The sequence below is a fragment of the Miniopterus schreibersii genome (assembly GCF_964146895.1).
Source record: "Miniopterus schreibersii genome assembly, chromosome: 1".
NCBI lineage: Eukaryota > Metazoa > Chordata > Mammalia > Chiroptera > Miniopteridae > Miniopterus > Miniopterus schreibersii.
The window spans coordinates 200,703,225-200,721,324 of NC_138101.1; the positions used below are offsets into that span (position 1 = coordinate 200,703,225).

The 18,100-nt window shown below is 43.4% G+C and overlaps 1 protein-coding gene across 1 annotated transcript in view; it reads right to left on the reverse strand.

The window, feature by feature from the left end:
* The window catches only part of PPP1R13B (protein phosphatase 1 regulatory subunit 13B), a 60,041-nt gene that overhangs the window by 21,393 nt on the left and 20,548 nt on the right, over positions 1-18,100 (reverse strand). Inside the window, exons 2-4 of the mRNA XM_081138002.1 lie at positions 10,805-10,952; positions 9,535-9,654; positions 8,171-8,247 (exon numbers count right to left, since the gene is read on the reverse strand). Coding sequence (XP_080994128.1) covers positions 8,171-8,247; positions 9,535-9,654; positions 10,805-10,952 — 345 coding nt within the window. The remainder of the gene's footprint in view (positions 1-8,170; positions 8,248-9,534; positions 9,655-10,804; positions 10,953-18,100) is intronic.

An 18,100-nucleotide genomic window follows, 5' to 3' on the forward strand; every position in this document is an offset into this window, starting at 1 on the left:
CCACCCTAAGCCACTAGTGATCTGCTTGTAGCATTTTTAGTCTTTCCCAATATTAGTAAGAAGACTTAGTTTTACATCCCATCCAATGTACTACTGAAGCATTCTGCCAATATGCATCCAATGTGTTTCTCCGGCACGTTCCAAAAACTAACCAAGACTGCGACCTGCCTCATCACCCAGCACAGCATTGGCTCAGTCACACTTCTCCACAACCACGGTTCTTGAAGAATTATGCCGTTTTCCAGAAAATGTTGTTTTTGGTATAAGGACCCATCCAAAAGCACACTGGTTAATGCTCTGTAAGAAGTGATACTTTGACATCACTGTTACAGGACAATCAACAGTCACCCATTCACGCAACCCAACCGCTCCTCCTCGGAACAGGATGTGGCACGGCTCTGAGGTACACACCATGCCTGAGCGACAACGGTGTGCTGTGAGCACACACCCAGCAGCAAGGAGGAGGGATGTCCTCTGCGGCCCTCTGGTCTACTGTGAACCTGGGCCACTTCTGCCTCTTTTGAGGTGCTCTCTTTAGCCTGTCACCCTAAAGAAGCATTCCTATCCTATAACTTTGAGTGCAAGCTCCCTAAAAGCTGAAAAATTGGTGAATGATGGCAAAGCAAAACCTTATGTTTCGAGGTCATCCTAAAGACGCCTCTATTGCACCTCCCCCACCCCCCACATCTACTGTGAGCCTCCTGTTCCTCCCTCGGCAAAGTAGAACAAGCGTTCACTACATAACATGCTAACTTCCAGCCTATTTACATGTGTTCATTACTTACACCTGCATGTCTTCATTAATTCATATATCTGTAAAAATGACTTGGGAGTCAACAGCCCACCTTTACTTATTTCACAGGCCATGAACGAATATTAGTCTCTACTGCTGAGAGACCGTGTCGGAACTCTGTAGCTTCAAACAACAGTAAACATTCTGGCTCAGATTCTGTGGGTGGAAGGATTTGGGAGCAGCTCAGCTGGGAGGTTTCAGCTTGAGATATCTCACAGGGTTCTCTCCAACATCAGCCCAGGCTGTGGTCATCTGAGTCTTGACGGGGTGATGGATCTGCTCCACGATGGCTCACTCACAGGGCCACCCAGCTGCTGGAGGGAGGCCTCGGCTTCTCCCTGTGTGCCTCTTCACAGTGCCTGCTTAAGTGTCCTCATTGAGTGGGGGCTGGTTTTCCCAGAGCAAACCATTCAAGGGAGAGCTGGGGGAGCTCCTGTTTTTTGTGAACAAGCCTCAGAAGTCCCACGGCATCACTTTCTCTATCTTCTATTTGTTAGGAGCAAGTCACTACGTCTGGGAGAAGAGGGAACAGACTCCACCTTTTAAAGGGAGGCATGTTAAAGAATTTGCAGACGTATTTGAAAACCACTACACCCATCTACTGTAAAGTCTCATAAAGAATGTATCCACCTCACATTCTATTACTCATGACTTACAGGGGTCTGGTTGCTATTTCCAACAGTGCTGCCGAAATCCAGAGGAGATGTTTATGAGTATTTATGAGCGTATGTCTAAGAGAGCTAGATTCTAGTGTAACCAAGAGAGGTGTTAGCTATAAATGCAGTTTTCCCCCTCAAATCCTAACATATATTCCTTGGTAGTCAGTTAACAGAAAAGAGTGGTGGGTTTAGTCAGCAACTGAGCACCAACTGGGTAATGGGTCACTTCAGATGTCAGCTCTCAGCTGGATATGCTGATTTTAATGCTCATCCAAATAACATCTTCTCTGGTTATAATAGACAAGAATGCTACTGTAATATTATTCGGGGGGAAATAAATTCCCTGTGCTTTCAGTGTCAATGAGAGGACATGCTACAGTTCAACAGCTTGTCCTGCTCATTTCCTGTTGTGCTCAGCTTCTGTGAAGAGCGCACCTTACCCTTCGGGGAGCCGAGCCTCTTGGGTCTAATGGAGCTCTAGATCCAGTTCCCGTGGCCAAGCTCACATGCTTGTCTGGATGCCCTGCCTGCAGGACTTCAACCTCGGCAGGTGGAAAACCAAACTCCTCCCTTACCCTCCAACCCTGGCCTCCTCCCTAAATTCCCTACTTCTACTCTCGGCTCTGGCTCTGGCATCACCTCTGACTGGAGCTGCCATATCCCCAGTACCATCAGCTGTAGCTCAGGGCTAGTCCTGATACCGCATATCTGGGCTTGCCTCTCCAGTCCAGACCAACACTTCCGGCCTCGTATCTTTGCTCACACTCTTCCCTCTGTCTACAATGCCCTCCCCCAATACAGGACAGGGAGAGTTTACCCTAGATCTGATAGCAATGCCATCTGCTTCCTTAAGTTTTTCCTGATCCCTTAAGGAATCTCTCAGACAATTGTCCTGATACTCAGGATCTGACATCACTTTCAGGGATGGGAGAGATCTCAGCATCTTTAACAAATTCTGCATTTTAGAGATTCAACCTGCCATGAGCACTGCCACAGTATGTCAGACATTTTCATATACCAGAGAGATGATTTACAGTTACCTTGAGAGATGATTTTCAAGAAATTTCTTTTCTTGGATGTGAGTACTGTTCTCATACAAAAGAAAACATTTCTCTTAAGATTTCTTTAAAGAAAGATCACTCTCTTAGCTAATAATGATGTCTTGTGTATGTTATCATCTCAAATGACAATTCTTTTAAATCGTAGTCTGTAGATAACAGGATGCCTTTTAAGCTTCCCTCCATAACCCTGAACTTTTATTTCCAGATATTTCCTTTGAAAGTACACCTCTCTTGAGATTCAAGCACACAGTTGTGCCGACTGTACAGCAAGAAATGATCTCACCGAGGCTCCCTGTCTCCAGTCTCAGTCCCACTCCAAGGCGCAGGATTCTCAGTACCAGCACCAGAGGGATCTTTCTAGAACACAGCTAATCCTGTCTTTCTTTTGCTTAAAACCCTACAAGGTTACATCTAGGCTCTAAGCACAGTGAAGATCTGCCCCCCCAATACTTAAGCTCTCCTTCTTCCTTAATGATGCCCCCACCTTCCTGTCCCCTCACCTCCCATGCTCCGCTGTCACCAATGTGTTTACTACTCTGCTACTAGAGATCCATGTTCTCCCCCTGATCTGATCTTCACCCTGGTAAGTTACTCAGATCAGAGCTGTCCTCTTATCCTGGTGCCTCCTTCCACTTTCACCAAACTTGTCATAGTGTATTGTGATTGACTGATTGATTGATAGAAAGGCAGACTGACATGTGCAGTGCCTCTTTTGGATGTGTCTGGAGTCTTGGAAGCTTGACTACTCTCTGTTCTCCTACAAGTGGACCTTGAGAGTGTGTTTGGAGGTTCTAGCAGGGAGCTAGCACATCCACTCCTACTACCTTGACTGAAGAATGGTCCTCTCCTGTGGTAGGGAAGGTTGTCCTTGTCACCAAGCACACAGCTTTGGGAGGGACACACATGGAGCAGTGAGGGATGAAGGGGACACCCATCCATCTAGCCAGATCAGATCAGTGGAGTGACAGATGTTGAAGCTAGATTGCCCCTCACATCCCAGTTATACTGTGATTTAATTTAGTTTTATTTTTTTTAACCCTCACCTGGGGATATTTTTCCATTGAGTTTAGAGAGTGGAAGGAAGGGAAAGAGAGAGAGAAAAACATCAATGTGAGAGACACACATCGACTGGTTGCCTCCTACACTCACCCTGACTGGGGCCGGGGATCAAGCCTGCAACTGAGGTATATGCCCTTGGCCGGAATCGAACCCAGGGCCCTTCCGTCCAAGGACCGACGCTCTAACCGCTGAGCCAAACCGGCCAGGGCTGATCAGTTCTTTTAATTCCGATGTTCTAATAGGTAACAGCGGTACCTCACCTTGTTCTTGGTTTGTCTTTCCTGAAGACTAACATCAAACATCTTCCCATGTGCTTACCTGACATTCATGTATTTTCTTTGGTGAAGCATCTATTCAAATCTTTTGCCTTTTTCTCTTAAAATTGGGTTGTTTTCTTACTATTCAGTTGTAGAGTTCTTTATATATTCTGGCTACAAGTCCTTTATCAGGTATAGAATTTGCAAGTATTTCTCCCAGGCTGTGTCTTGCCTTTTCATAATAAATAATATTAAAAGCACATTAGAAATACTATGCAGCCAAATAACACAGTTGGAAACAGAACTCATTCACTGAAAGATGAGAAATCACCTAGAACACAGCACACAGAGACAAAGACAGTGAAAGTATGGAAAAGAAATGAAGCAACAGGAAGAATGAAATGAGAGGTACAATGTTTCCCCAGAGCCCCAGGGGGCGAGGGCAGAAAGGACCCCGAGGGAAGAGCCTCCGGGACTGCTGAAGACGCCAGCACTCGGAGTCCATCAATCCAGTGATTCCCAGCAGGAGAAATGAAAAAAACCTGCACTTTGTTCTGCTCAAAATGGAGGATTATTTAATTAAATAACAAAACTTCACTAAGTGACAGTAAAGAGATTTCCAACATCAAACCATTTACAACCACAAAACAGGAATAGCAGGAGCGGAGTCAACCAACATGCTGAAAGAGAATGGATGAGAAGTGGCTGTGGATCTCAGATAAACCTCAGGCTAGAAACAGTACAACTGGGTAAACAACCCAGTTGCATCACAGGATCTTCAAAAGATTGGGAACTGACCCCACCGAGTGACCCTGGAAAGGGAAGGAAGTGGAGGGTGCCTACATCAGGCAGAGTGAGCGACAGGCACTGAAGACACAGGAGTCCCCGAGCTGCCTCCCCAGCTCCGAGTTCCCGGTGACAGCCTCCCCACACCCTGACAGAAGTCTAGTGGCTTACTGTCTAGACAGCTGAAATGTTACCTGGCCTGGGAGATGATCAGCACCGTTGAGTCCTGGGTACCATATGGAGAACAGGGGGACTGAGAGACCATGTGAATAATAAATGCTTCCAGAAAGAGCTCTCACATTTATGGCTGGCTGACTGAACAAAGGTGCCGAGACAATTCAATGGGGAGAGAAGAGTCTTTTCACTGAGCAGGGCTGGGGTAACTGGGTATGTGCATGGGAATGAATGAATTTGGACCCCACCTCACACCATACACACAAAAGTAACTCAAAATAGATCATACACCAAAATGTAAGAACTAAACTATAAAGCTCTTAGAAGAAAACAGGAGGCAGGACCAACTGACCATGGTCACTTGCTGGACGTACAGGATTAAAGCAGGAATGACTGAGGTTTGGCCTGGCTGGCTGAGGAACAGGAAAGGTGCTTCCAGACACCTAAGGGAAGTGGTGGTGCTCAGGTGAGTGCACATAGCCACCGAGACTGCAAGTCTCAGAGAGAGGCTGCCTGCAAGCTGGCCCCTGGCTGCCCCCTAGGAACTTACATTTTGGGTGGGTTCCCACCATCCGCAGAACTACTAGAAGTGGCTCACAGTACCTAAACTGTTTGTGCAAATAATATGATTTGTGTTAAATGCCTGCTTTCCTTCTGGGAGTCTAGAGTTTGGGTACTTTTTAGATAGAGGCTGCCTACAGGAGCAGCTCCCAATAACCACCCCAGGCACCCGGCCTCCAATGAGCGTCCCTGGTAACAACGTTTCACGTGTGTTGTCACAGACTGGTGTGGCTCCACTGGGAGGGGACTCCTGGAAGCCTGGCCTCGTTGCCTCTGGGCTTCGCCCCACGTTCCTGTTCCCTGTGCAGATCCTGCCCTGTGTCCTCACACTGCAGTAAGTCACAGCCACGAGGACAACTAATCCCAAGACCTGAGAGCCCTCCTAGTAAAGCAATGACATAGGGTGGTCTTGGATGCCCAACTCTGGCACACACAGAGAGAGTAAGTCAGTTCACCTTTATAGCATAACGTCAAACCAGAGCTCAAAATTCTGCTGGAGAAACCAGTTCTGGATGTGCATGGCAATGTGTGCATATGACCTGGGTTCCCAAACCCAGCAGGGAGACAGAGTCACAGGGATAGTTTTCTGCCAGGGGTCTGGGCCTTTATTTCTCAGACAACTTGACTTGTGGACCTGCCATTCTCAGGGAACAGAACTTCCCAGCTTCTTGGCTGAATAGCTACTGAATCACAGCATGAATCACAGCAAGGCAGCACCCTGTCCTCTCCCAACCTACAGGCCCGCCTCCCTTAGCTGCTACTCCATCCGTTCCCGGTGGCTGTCCACCCACAAGGTTCCATGTGCCATTTACTCTACAGCCAGGGCAAACACAAAAACATTCTTGGAGAAGGATGCTCTGAATATCTTATTAACTTTAAAAGTACACAGAATAGTGCTTTGTAGACAATAAAGTGCTTTACAAAGGTAGTGTGTTATTAGGCTTAAAAGGCAGGTGTGTAGGCCATAAAATACAGTAACACCTTTGATGTAATGCTTCCAGCACTAAGTTCTACCTCTAGACTGGCCTCTACCTTCCTCTAATTACAAGTCACACAAAGGCTACAAACACATTTAATTTTGGTTTCAGGTTTCAGTTTTGTTGATCTTGAAAAGTAAATATTATCTCCATGCTAACAAGAAACAACTTCATCAGAAAGAAAAGACCACAGGCCCATCCCATCCAACCTCAGAATTCCCTGCATTACCACCCTGGGACCCTTTCCTTTGGGGCCCCTTCCCTTATCACATATACAAATGCCCTAAGTCCACACACAAAGTCTACTTGATGTGCTTATCTCACCTTCCCTGAGGTTCATGGAGATCTTAGAACTCAAAAGGATCTTCAAAATTCTGTTGGACATAAGTTCTGAATGTGTGTGGCACTGTGAGCATGTGGTCTGGGGTCCCAAACTTAACTTGGCAAGATAGCCCTCGGGGAGTTTTCCAGGTCCCACCCCAGATGAACTGAAGCAAAAGTTCTACCAACAGGGTCGGGGCATTTTTATCTCAAGGCTTTCTGAAGCCAACAGGCAGACTCCACAGGGGCTCTAGATTTGGACAAGTCTGTTGAATGCCGGGAGTGAGAACAGGAGTTGAGAACAGGAGTTGAGAGGTTACCTTTAGAGACCGGAGGGTGAGGAAGGAGAGTACATGATCTTGACATTAACACAGTCCTGAGTGGCACAAGCGTCAGGACACTGGAACCACAGATAATATAATCTAGCATACCACTTGGCTCTGCAGTGGGTGGTGGCAAAATCTAAAATAACAAACACTATTCCATGGTTTCAACTTTATAACCAACCTGCAGACAGAGGACAAAAGGCTTCAGTACCCACATATCACCAATCTCGAGAACACAGAAGTACAGCTGAAAGAGCCTGAGAGCAGGTGGGCAGGGAAGTGGGGCGGCTAATACCCTCGTCTTACAAGGGGGATATCCAGAGATATGATTTAAAGTTGATAGAGAAATAGAGATTTAGTCACATCATTTAAAGCCACAATGGTACACAATGAAATTACTAAAATAGCAATTCGATAAGAGTAAGTGGGAGAGTAGAGAGGCCAAGTAACCTGCTCAGACTTAGTTGGAAAGTTTTGAAGCCAGTGCTGAACATGGGCCTCACCTCCAGACCTGAGCTCTTCACCAGATCCTGCTGAGCAAGTTAGATGCTCAAGATTACACATCTAGTCAAGGCACAGCCAGAAGAAGAAACGGATTTTCTAGCCTTAAAATTATTTGGAAAAGTTGTTACTAAAATACCCTACCCACTCATTCTTTCAACACGCACCAACATTTCTAAAAAGAACCCCTCCACTCAGACACACTTCCCCACCAATAACTAGTGCTGCCCTGTTCTCCAGCTCTGCACGGTGTGACCAAGGGAGCTGTGTCTCCTGTAGGCGGCTGTGAAGAAGACATTACCCACTAGCCACATGTCTTTCAAAACCAGACAGAAAGGTCAAGACATCCACACTGAAGACACAAAGCAGCTGCCCGCTCACCTCTCAGCCCAGAGACTGAGCCCATCAGTCCAGCAACGGGCCACTGCCACCTGCACAGAGGCAGAAGCTGCTGCTCCAGGATACACATGGAGGGACAGCTCTGCTTGAGGCGACCCAGGGTGCAGACTGGGGTGTGGACTGGTGAGACCACTCAGTGACTGCCTCTTTATAGTTCATAAAGAGTTGTGAATTATTCAACAGAAATAATTTCTATTAAAAATGATTCTTTAAAAATAAAATATAACCAAAACTAATGAGTACACTTGTTTGTAAAAAGCACTTTAAAAATTTCAATGTAATTCACTGTTGCTTACCCCATTTTCAGTACGCTTGTCTCCAGGTACATTTATTATGTTTCTCTGGGTTCTTTGCTCTTGGGTCTGACGGCCACCTAAAGAAACAAGAAAACCAAGCTTACTAAAGGACATGCTAGAAAAACAATGTTCTCCCACTCCACCCCCCAGTGATTTTTAGAGAGGGAGGGAGGGAGGCAGGGAGGGAGGGAGGGAGGGGCGGGGAGAGAAACATCAATGTGAGAGAGACATAGCCGCGGTAGAACCTGCAACCTAGGTACATGACCTTGACTGGGAATTGAACCTGCAACCCTTCTGTGTGTGGGCCGATGCTCTAAGTGCTGAGCTGCACTGGCCAGAGCAGAGCACAGAGCTTTTATTTATGGCTGCAGAGCAGTCCACCGTTTGGAGGCAGCAGGATTTCCCAGCCCGTTGCCCCAGTAGGCATGCAGGCTGCTGCTATCAGCAGTGCTCCATGAGTAACACCTTGTCTACACCCTCCTGTACATGTATAGACACAGCTGTAGGGTGAGTTCTCAAAAAGGACATTGCTGAGCGAAAGGATTTGAGTTTTTGTAAGCAGAACAGATATGGCCAAACTGTCCTCCCCAAAAGCTGTCAACTGACACCCCTACGGCCATGTGGAAGAGTGCCTGCTTCTCAGCGTCCTCGCCAACACTGTTACTAATGTTCCAATCTTTTCCAGTGTGATGGTGGACAGGGCATCAGTGTTTTCCTCATCAGGAGTAAGGCTGCACATCTTTCCACATATCCTAGGACCACAGATATTTCCTTCTCTGTGAACTGCATGTTTGTATATGTTGCTCATTTTTTTTACTTTTTTTCCCCCAATTGATTTTTAGGAACTCTCTATGTATAAAAGAAATCAGCCCTTTACTAATGAGCTATAAATGCTGTTTCCCAGCTATAATTTGTCTTCTGAAGTTGCTCTGGGTGGTTACTGCCAAGCAGATAGCTTTTGTTTTTTTAGTAATTCAGTTTTTTTCTTTTTTTGATTTAGTGTTACACTTAGAAAGGTCTTGTTCACCTTAAAAATTAAACAGAACATATTTCCCAGAAATTTTTGAATCCTTTCATGGTTTTATTTACTCTTAAAACCTAGATACTTGATCCATCTGGTATTTATCAAAAGCAATCCCTTTAAACAGCAGGTCCCTTGTGTGTCTGAGCGCACCACTGGACTGACCATGGTCAGAGGAGGAAGCTAGGGCTGGGAGACTGAAGAGGTCAAAGAAAGGGAGACCCCAACTCTCCCTCACACTGTGCACAAAGGGGAAACAGTGGAAGTCATTTAATACTTATTCCTATTTGTTTCAAATTAACTTTTATGGCAAGAATGAACAAATGGGGGAAGCACTCTCTACCTTGCTCGGTGCTCTCGGCTGGGGAATCCTCATGGCGAAGGAAAAACTTGACCTCTTCTCTCCGCGGCCCCCACTTCTGGAGGTGCTCATACATCATGTGGTCGAAGGGGATGGGGCGCTCTGAAAAATACACTTCTCATTGGTCTCAGAAACAAACAAGTAATTCCCACCCAAAGCAAAAATTTAAATAAATATGCACATATATTAGAATTCAAGAATGTTACAAGCACTAAATTTTAACTTGAATGAAGTAAAAGCAGGAGTATGAATGGGAAGTAATTCAGGCGATTTATAAGGTTAAGAAGTACACATAAAAGCAGTTTCCCAACTGAATAGGTGGCACTGGAAAAATGTCCTTTACAATATTTATCATGAAGCAGTCTGCCTCCTGCTCTCCAAAGAAACACACTGACAAACTGGTAGAACCTTGTTATTTGCTACAATGCCACACGTGGTCGTCAGGTGCAGGAAGGAGAGACAGCACACTCCCGGGCCACTCAGTGAGCCACACAGACACTGGCACGGGACCCAAAACGTGGGAACACCCAAATGTCCATTAACTGACGAATGGGTAAGATGTGGTCAATCAGACAATGGTTATCAGTCAGCCCCAAGGCAGAAATTAAGTACTAACACATGCTTCCAACATGGATGAGCCTTCGAGACATTATTCCAAGTGAGAGAAGCCAGACAAGAGAGGCCGCACACTGTGTGGTCATTTACATGAGGGACCTGGAGCATCAAATACACAGAGCCAGAGAGTGACACGGCAGCTGCTGGGGCAGGAAGGCATGGGGAGGGGAGTCTGGTGACGGCTGTACATCACTGTGGATGTCCTATAAACCACCCAACTATACACTTTAAAATGGTGATTTTTACGCTACGTGAATTTTCTCTCAATTTAAAGGGGAAGAAAGGAAATCTGGAAATATTCCCTCTACTACTTTGCTTGAAAGTGAGGAAGGATGTCAGCAAGTCCCGAGTGTATCACAACCAGTGTGGCTCAGTGACTAAGAGGTCACCAGTTCGATTCCTGGTCAGGGCACATGCCTGGTTGTAGGCTCGATCCCCGGAAGGGGGTGTGCAGGAGGCAGCTGATCAATTACTCTCTCAACATTGATGTTTCTATCTCTCTCTCGCCCTCTCCCTTCTTTTCTCTCTGAAATCAATAAAAGTATATTAAAAAAACAAACAAACCCAGAAACAATCCTGTGCATTTGATGAACATTCAGTTTTACGTTCTTAGCAATCTTTAGAGCCTCATACATACCATTTCCCCTCCACACTTCAGCTAAATGGCAACTGCCTTCACCAGGTTCCTTGCAAAATTCTACAACATCGCGACATGTCGTTTCTGGTGTTATAGGAACTTCTGTTAAAATCTGTTCATTGTTGCTCAAAAACACGGTTAATATCATCTGTAAGAGGAAAGATTAAGTTAAAGCTATAACTTAGAATCATTATCATAAGGATATTAATCTGTAAATTAAAAGCGACCCCCCACATCCCCACTGCCATTCCACCCACATCCACCCCTCCCTGCCACCAAAATGCCTACAGGACCAGTAGGCTTGATTCTAAAGTTCACATAGAAAAATTAAAATGTACAAAAGGTCAGGAAAGTTCCAAAAGAGAAGAGTATTAGCAGGGAATTGACACTACCAGACATTATAAAGCCTCAAAACAATAAGGCACCAGCACAAAAACAGATCTCGGGGCAAATTATGAAGTCCAGACACAGAAGATGGTACTACACAGTGGATGGTGTCTGAGCTATTAGAACACCTGTCTCTGGAACAAATGAACTAACACTGCACATCACACACTAGCACAAGTTCCTAACCCATCAAATTAAATATAAATCATAAAGTTATGAAAATTCAAGAATAAAACTGGGTAAATTCCTCTTTATAACCTTGGAGTACAGGAGCCCTTCCTAACTATGACTTGAAAACCAGACACCATTTAAAAAACAATATAGTCAAGTAATTATAAGAATTTTTTACAAAGCAAGAAAAACAAACTGGGGGGGAATATTTGCAACTCATATTACAAATAAAAGGCTAATCTCTTCAATATATAAAGGACTCCTAAAATTGTAACAAAGACAAAAAATTCAATTTATTTTAAAAAACTGGCTGAGAAAATAATGTATCACAGTAAAAGAAATGCAAATGGGCCTTAAATATAAAAATACATTATGATGTATTTGAAAAAATAAAAATTTTCTAGCATTTTTTAATCTTTAAAAAACCCTACCACTTTGATCTAAGAGCTGAAGAGATCATGTTGAAAGGAAATTAAAAAACAAAAACACCTTACTCTTACAGTACAATTTAAACCAAAGATTTTATTTTATCAAATAGCATTATAAAACATTTGTTTCATCTTTGATCAAAATCAGCAATAAAATCTACATTTGCCCCCAAATTCTCATCTAAAAATGCTTTTCTTAGAAAAACCCTAAATTCCTAAATTTTGAGATTAAACATCTTTCTATTGATGGTCAGATTTTATTTAGCCAAAATTGGTAACAGTTATGAGCTCTCCCACGCCAACCTACCCCTTGGGCGGTACCAGCTCACTGTCCAAATGTAAACTAAGTGAAGTCACTCCCAGCTGAAATGTCAGGAGCTCTGCACTAACAGTAGCTCTTTCTAAGACTTTTTTTCTAGAATATAAACATGAAACAGGTGTTTCTACAAGCACTTAGACCCTAAGGCTATATACTCTTCACAGAATCTCTTTTCCCCCAGACTCTCTCTCCTAGGGCTTGGATTTCCACAGAAGGCCGTCTGAGAAAGCCCAGCCTGCAGGATAACTGGCAAACTCCCTCCCTCACACCCCCTTAGCCTTCTAGTTCCAGTGCCTTCCCACACCGAACCCTGACCTTGCTCCCTCAACTCCAATCAATTCTCTCAGGCTGTGAACCCTCTGCCCAGCACCCTCCCCATTTGCCTGCAAGCTCCTATTCACCCTTCAAAACTCAGCTCATACGCTTCCACCTTTGCAAAACCTCCCTTCACCACCTCCTCTCACCAGGGAGGACACATGCTCCCTCCTCTGTGATCCAAAAACTTCACAGGTATCTCTGCTACATCACAGCACCAACACGCCTCCCTCGTTGTTTGTTGATAGAGCCATTCTGACAGGTGTGAAGTGATACCTCATTGTGGTTTTAATTTGCATCTCTGATGATTAAAGACGTTGAGCATTTTCTCATGTGTCTCTAGGCCATCTGAATATCCTCTTTGGAAAAGAGTCTATTCAGGTCCTTGGCCCATTTCTTATTGGGTTGTCTTCCTCTTGCTGAGTGCTATGAGTTCTTTGTACACTTTGGAAATTAGCCCCTTATCAGATACATCTTTGGCAAATATGTTTTCCCAGACCGTGGGGTTCCTTTGTATTTTGAGGCTGTTTTCTTTTGCTGTGCAGAAGTTTTTTAGTTTGATGTAGTCCCATTTATTTATTTTGTTTGTTTCTCTTGCCCTAGGAGGTGTATCAGTGAAAATTCCACTATGTGGGATATCTGTGACTTTACTCCCTATGTTTTCTTCCAGGATTTTTATAGTTTCGTGACTTACATTTAAGTCTTTTATCCATTTTGAGTTTATTTTTGTGTATGGTGAAAGTTGGTGGTCTAGTTTCACTTTTTTGCATGTACCTGTCCAATTTTCCCAGCACCATTTATTGAAGAGGCTGTCTTTTAAGACGTTACTTTTAAATTCTATTTCATAGTCTTTAGTAAACCTTTCCTAATCTTAGCAAAATTCATTTTCTCCAATCTCTGTTACTCAGCCAAAGCCAATTTCATGATAACCACGGTAGATTTAAAAGCTTTCAAGATAAAATAAGCTGGCATTGACCTGGATGGTACCTACTTCCCTATAGCAGTACCTAAAATTAAAGTGGAAAAGGCATGTGACTGCCACTGTTATTCTAGCATGATTTCCTTATTAAAAAAAACTAAGAATCTCCAACACAAATATATGATATTGATTCTAGAAGTACTTCGTTCTGTTTATGTTGTAACATCTTTGAAATCACAATGTATCTTACAATTGACAGCATGTCACAATTTTATTGTTTTTTTCTCTCTTAATAGTACATGTAAAATAGAGATGAAACCCATTAAGGTTAAGGATCACGCGAACTAAAGAAAACAACTAAAGGAAAAAAGAAGTTAATGCTGAACTTCCCTAAAAGATTGTGTTGAAAATAAAAGATCTGGTTAACTGCAGTTAGAAAGACATGCAGATTTATACAAAGTTAGAAAGACATGCAGATTTATACAACGTGCTGTAGCAAGCATGTGGTGACAAGATGCCCTATTTATGTCTTTCTCAAGCTCCCGCCCGTTCCTCCTTCCCCATCATCCCATGTCCACCTCCTTTCAAAAGTGCTTCCTGACCCTGCTGTCGACCCATCTTGACTCAGTCTGACAGGGAGGCTCCTCTTCTGCTCTCCTATAACAGACAGTGGCTATTTTTAGCACAACATTCTCACACTAAATTATCAGTGGTTCTCATGATTACATTCTCTACTGGAACAGTGTCTGTGACTCACCGGAGTGAGTTGTAACCTGGTCTTGAAATCAGCAAAGCGTGTTGCAAGCTGCATTTTATATATATAAAATCCTCACCTGAGGATATTTTTTCCATTGCTTTTCAGAGAGAGTAGAAGGAGGGAGAGAGAGAAACACTGATGTGAGACACATCAATTGGTTGCCTCCCACATGTCCGGACCGGGGCTGGGGTCAAGCCTGCAACCAAGGTATGTGCCCTTAGCAGGAATCAAACCTGGGACCCTTTGGTCCACAGGCTGACGCTCTAGCCACTGACACAAACCGTCTAGGGCTGCACATATTTTTATTTAAAAAAAAAAAAAAGCCTGAAAAACCCAGAATGACTGTAAAGCCACTGAGAGCAAGCCAACTCCTGCCTCAGGGCCTTTGCACTTGCTGTTCTCTACCTAGGCCACTCTTCCCTTGGCTACTAACATCTATATTACTCTCTTACTTCAGGCGTCTGCTCAAATGTCACCTTATCAGGGAAGCTTTCCCTAACCAATCTGTTAAACAGCACCATGCTATCAGCTTCTATCCTCTCACCCTACTTTATTTTTCCTTCTTAGCACTTACCACCACCTCATCTACGTTATATATCTATGTTTGCCCTCTGCCTCCTCCCACTAGAGCATGTGCTCCCTGAGAGCAGGAACCTTCGTTAGTTCACTGCTGTGTCATTGGTGTCTGGAGTGGTACCTGGCCTACAGCAGGCACTGAACATACTCCCCAGTCATATAGGAGGTTTCTTTCTACATTAGGTTGAGAATGAAGGGCAAGTACCTGTCTTCTCATCTTCAGGTCTCCATAAAAAATGATGTCTAATATTTTACCCTCTTATCCCTGAGTTTGTTCACATTACAGAGAAGAAAAATTTTTTTTAATGTTACTGTGAACGTCAGGCACCTGCACATACCTCTGTGATATTTGGCAGAATTCACTCAAACCCACACGTCATAGACATCCCCTGTTAAAGTCTTCCCTGTTTCCACAAGGTGGCACTGCAGGGTGTTGGGTTGAGTTTCCCCCACTTCTGTAAATCTGGGGGGAAAAGAATTACCTCTAAAGAAAATAGAGGAATAGGTAAGATCATGTTAAGTTCAACTTCCATAATTGAAATTTGTATTATTTTGGCAAAGAAACAGAATTGGACTTTGGAGAGCAATACTTTTTTTTCTAAATAAATGAGAAGTGTAACACTGCAATGTCTTGCCTTGTGAAGCCAGATACATTTAAGTATTTGAGTAGTATCTACTTAAAGTTAAATGTCCATTCAATTAGATCCTTAATAACCATATCAATTCTGTTTAGTTCAAGTCACTGTTTTTATTTTATTATTATTTTTGTTAATTCTCACCCGAGAGTATTTTTTCCATTGACTTTCGGGGGGGGGGGGGGAGAAACATCAATATGAGAGAAACACATTGATTGGTTGCCTCCCACATGTGCCTGACCAGGGCCTGGGATCGAACCTGCAACCCAGGTACATGTCCTTGACTGGAATTGAACCCGCCACCCTTCAGTGCTCATGCCAACACTCTATCAGTGGATAGAGCCACACCAGCCAGGGCTCACTGTTTTTATTTTTTAATAATTTAAATTAAAAAATGGGGACATCTTGTCCAGCCAGAGTGGCTCAGTGGCTGAGCACTGACCTAGGATCCAGGAGATCATGGTTCGATTCCCGGTCAGGGCACATGCCTGGGTTGCGGGCTCAATCCCCAGTTGGGGGTGTGCAGGAGGCAGCCGATCAATGGCTCTCTCATCACTGATGTTTCTGTCTCTCTCTCTCCTTCTCCCTTCCTCTCTCTGAAATCAAGAAAAACACATAAAAAAATAAAATAATAAAAGTAATAAAAATGGGGACTTTTGTAAAAGTGTAAACAAGAAATAAAAACTAAAAATATATTCCATTATGCGAAAATTCCCTCTTACCAATCTGAATTGGTGACATCTGGTTATATGTTATTACTGGGAATATAAAACATATACCTTGGCTTCCCTTAGCCTTATTTACGTAATCCCTTCAATATCTAGAAGCACACGCATTTTGAGGAAACCTGTCTAAAACCCTGCAGAAATGCAAAATTCCTGAAGCTTTACATAATGCCTAGAACTGTCATTGCTATTGGGCATGGAGGTGATGCAGATGATCAAGTTTAATCTATTCACTAAAACTTAAAGGACCCTCTAGAATAGAAAAAGCGGTACCTACTCTGACTCCCCTGCTCATCCATGTTGCGAATCACTGCGCAGAATGATGTCTGCATGACCAATGCTGTCCACGTGAACATTATGGCAGCAGAACACACACTGATTTTCAAACCATAGGCTGTGACCTAACTGTGGCCTATAAAATCAAGTGCCTCAGGACTAGTTTTGTTTTTTAATGGAACAGAACAATATAAAACAATTTGAAAAACAAAAAGGAAAGCCCCAAGCCTGGGAGAAAACATTTATAAAACATAAAGGACTTATATCCTTAACATACACAGGACTCTTAGACTCAACAATAAGAAAACAAAAACCCAGTTTACAAAAAGGACAAAAGATCCAAACAGCAACTCATCAAAGACGACATACAGATGGCAAGTAAGCACGGGAAAGAGCTCAGCTGGCTGCATCATCAGGAAACTGAAAATGAAGCAACAATGAGATACCACTGCACAGCTATTGGAACAGCCAAAATCCAGAGCACGGACACCACCAAATGCGGTGAAGAGGTGCAGCAACAGAAACCTGCTGGTGGGGATGCAAATGGTGCTGCCCAGGAAGACAGTCTGGCAGTTTCTTACAAAACTAAACAGACTCCCACCACTGGATCCAGCAACTGTGCTCCTTGGTATTTACCCAAATGAACTGAACACGTATATACACACAAAAATCTACACACAAATGTCTACAGCAGCTTTATTCATAACTGCTAAAGTCTGGAAGCCACCAAATATCCTTCAGCAGGTGAATGGATAAAGAAGTTGGTATATCCAGAAATGGAATATTATTCAGGATTAAAAAGAAATGAGCTATCAAGTCACAGACAGACATGGAAGAAACTTAAGTGCATATTGCTAAGTGAAAGAAACCAGTCTGAAAAGGCTACGTACTGTATGATTCCAACTATATGACATTCTGGAAAAGGCAAAACAATGGAGACAAAAAAAAATCATCGGTTGCCAGAGGCTGGGGGCAGGGATGAGTAAGCGGAGCACAGGGGATTTTTAGGGCAGTGAAACTACTATGTATGATACTATAATGGCGGGTAAATAACATTACACATAGTATGTCAAAGCTCACAGAGCTGCACAACACAAAAAGGGAACCCCACGTATACTATGGTCTTTAGCTATTAATAATGTATCAACATTAGGTTATCAACGGTACCACACTATTGCAAGATGTTAATAATAGGGGAAACGGCCAGGGCTCAATTTTTGTGTAAACCTAAAACTGCTCTAAAAAATAAAGTCTATTAATTTAAAATAAAAATAAAACAGTCCATAACACATGGTAAAAGTTCTCTCCTGAAAGTCTGACTGCATACAGGGGTAGGCAAAAGTAGGTTTGCAACACTGCTCTCAGGGGGGCCTCACGAAACCCACCAGGACTAACGGAGGAATCCCTGCTTGGGGGAAAAGAACTCCCATCACACTTACCAGTGTTCATTATTAGGCACTTCACACCTTCTCGATTCACACCAACTTTGTGAGACAGATGCTACCTTTCATCTTACAGACCAGGAAAGGAGGCTTGGAGGTTAAATAACTTGTTCCAAGTCACTGAGCTAATAATAAATATAGGTGGTATTTAACCTGGTCTGCCTCCAAAGCTATCAGCTGAACTACTACTTCAAACTGCTTCAAAATAAAAAAGGAAAGAGAGCAAAAGTTTTAATAAATATTTTCCTACTTACAATATAATCCCTATTATTTAATAACCTCTCAATGAACTGTTCTGTCTAGTTTTTATAGTTGAAACTATCTGAAATGCAGTCAATCATTATAC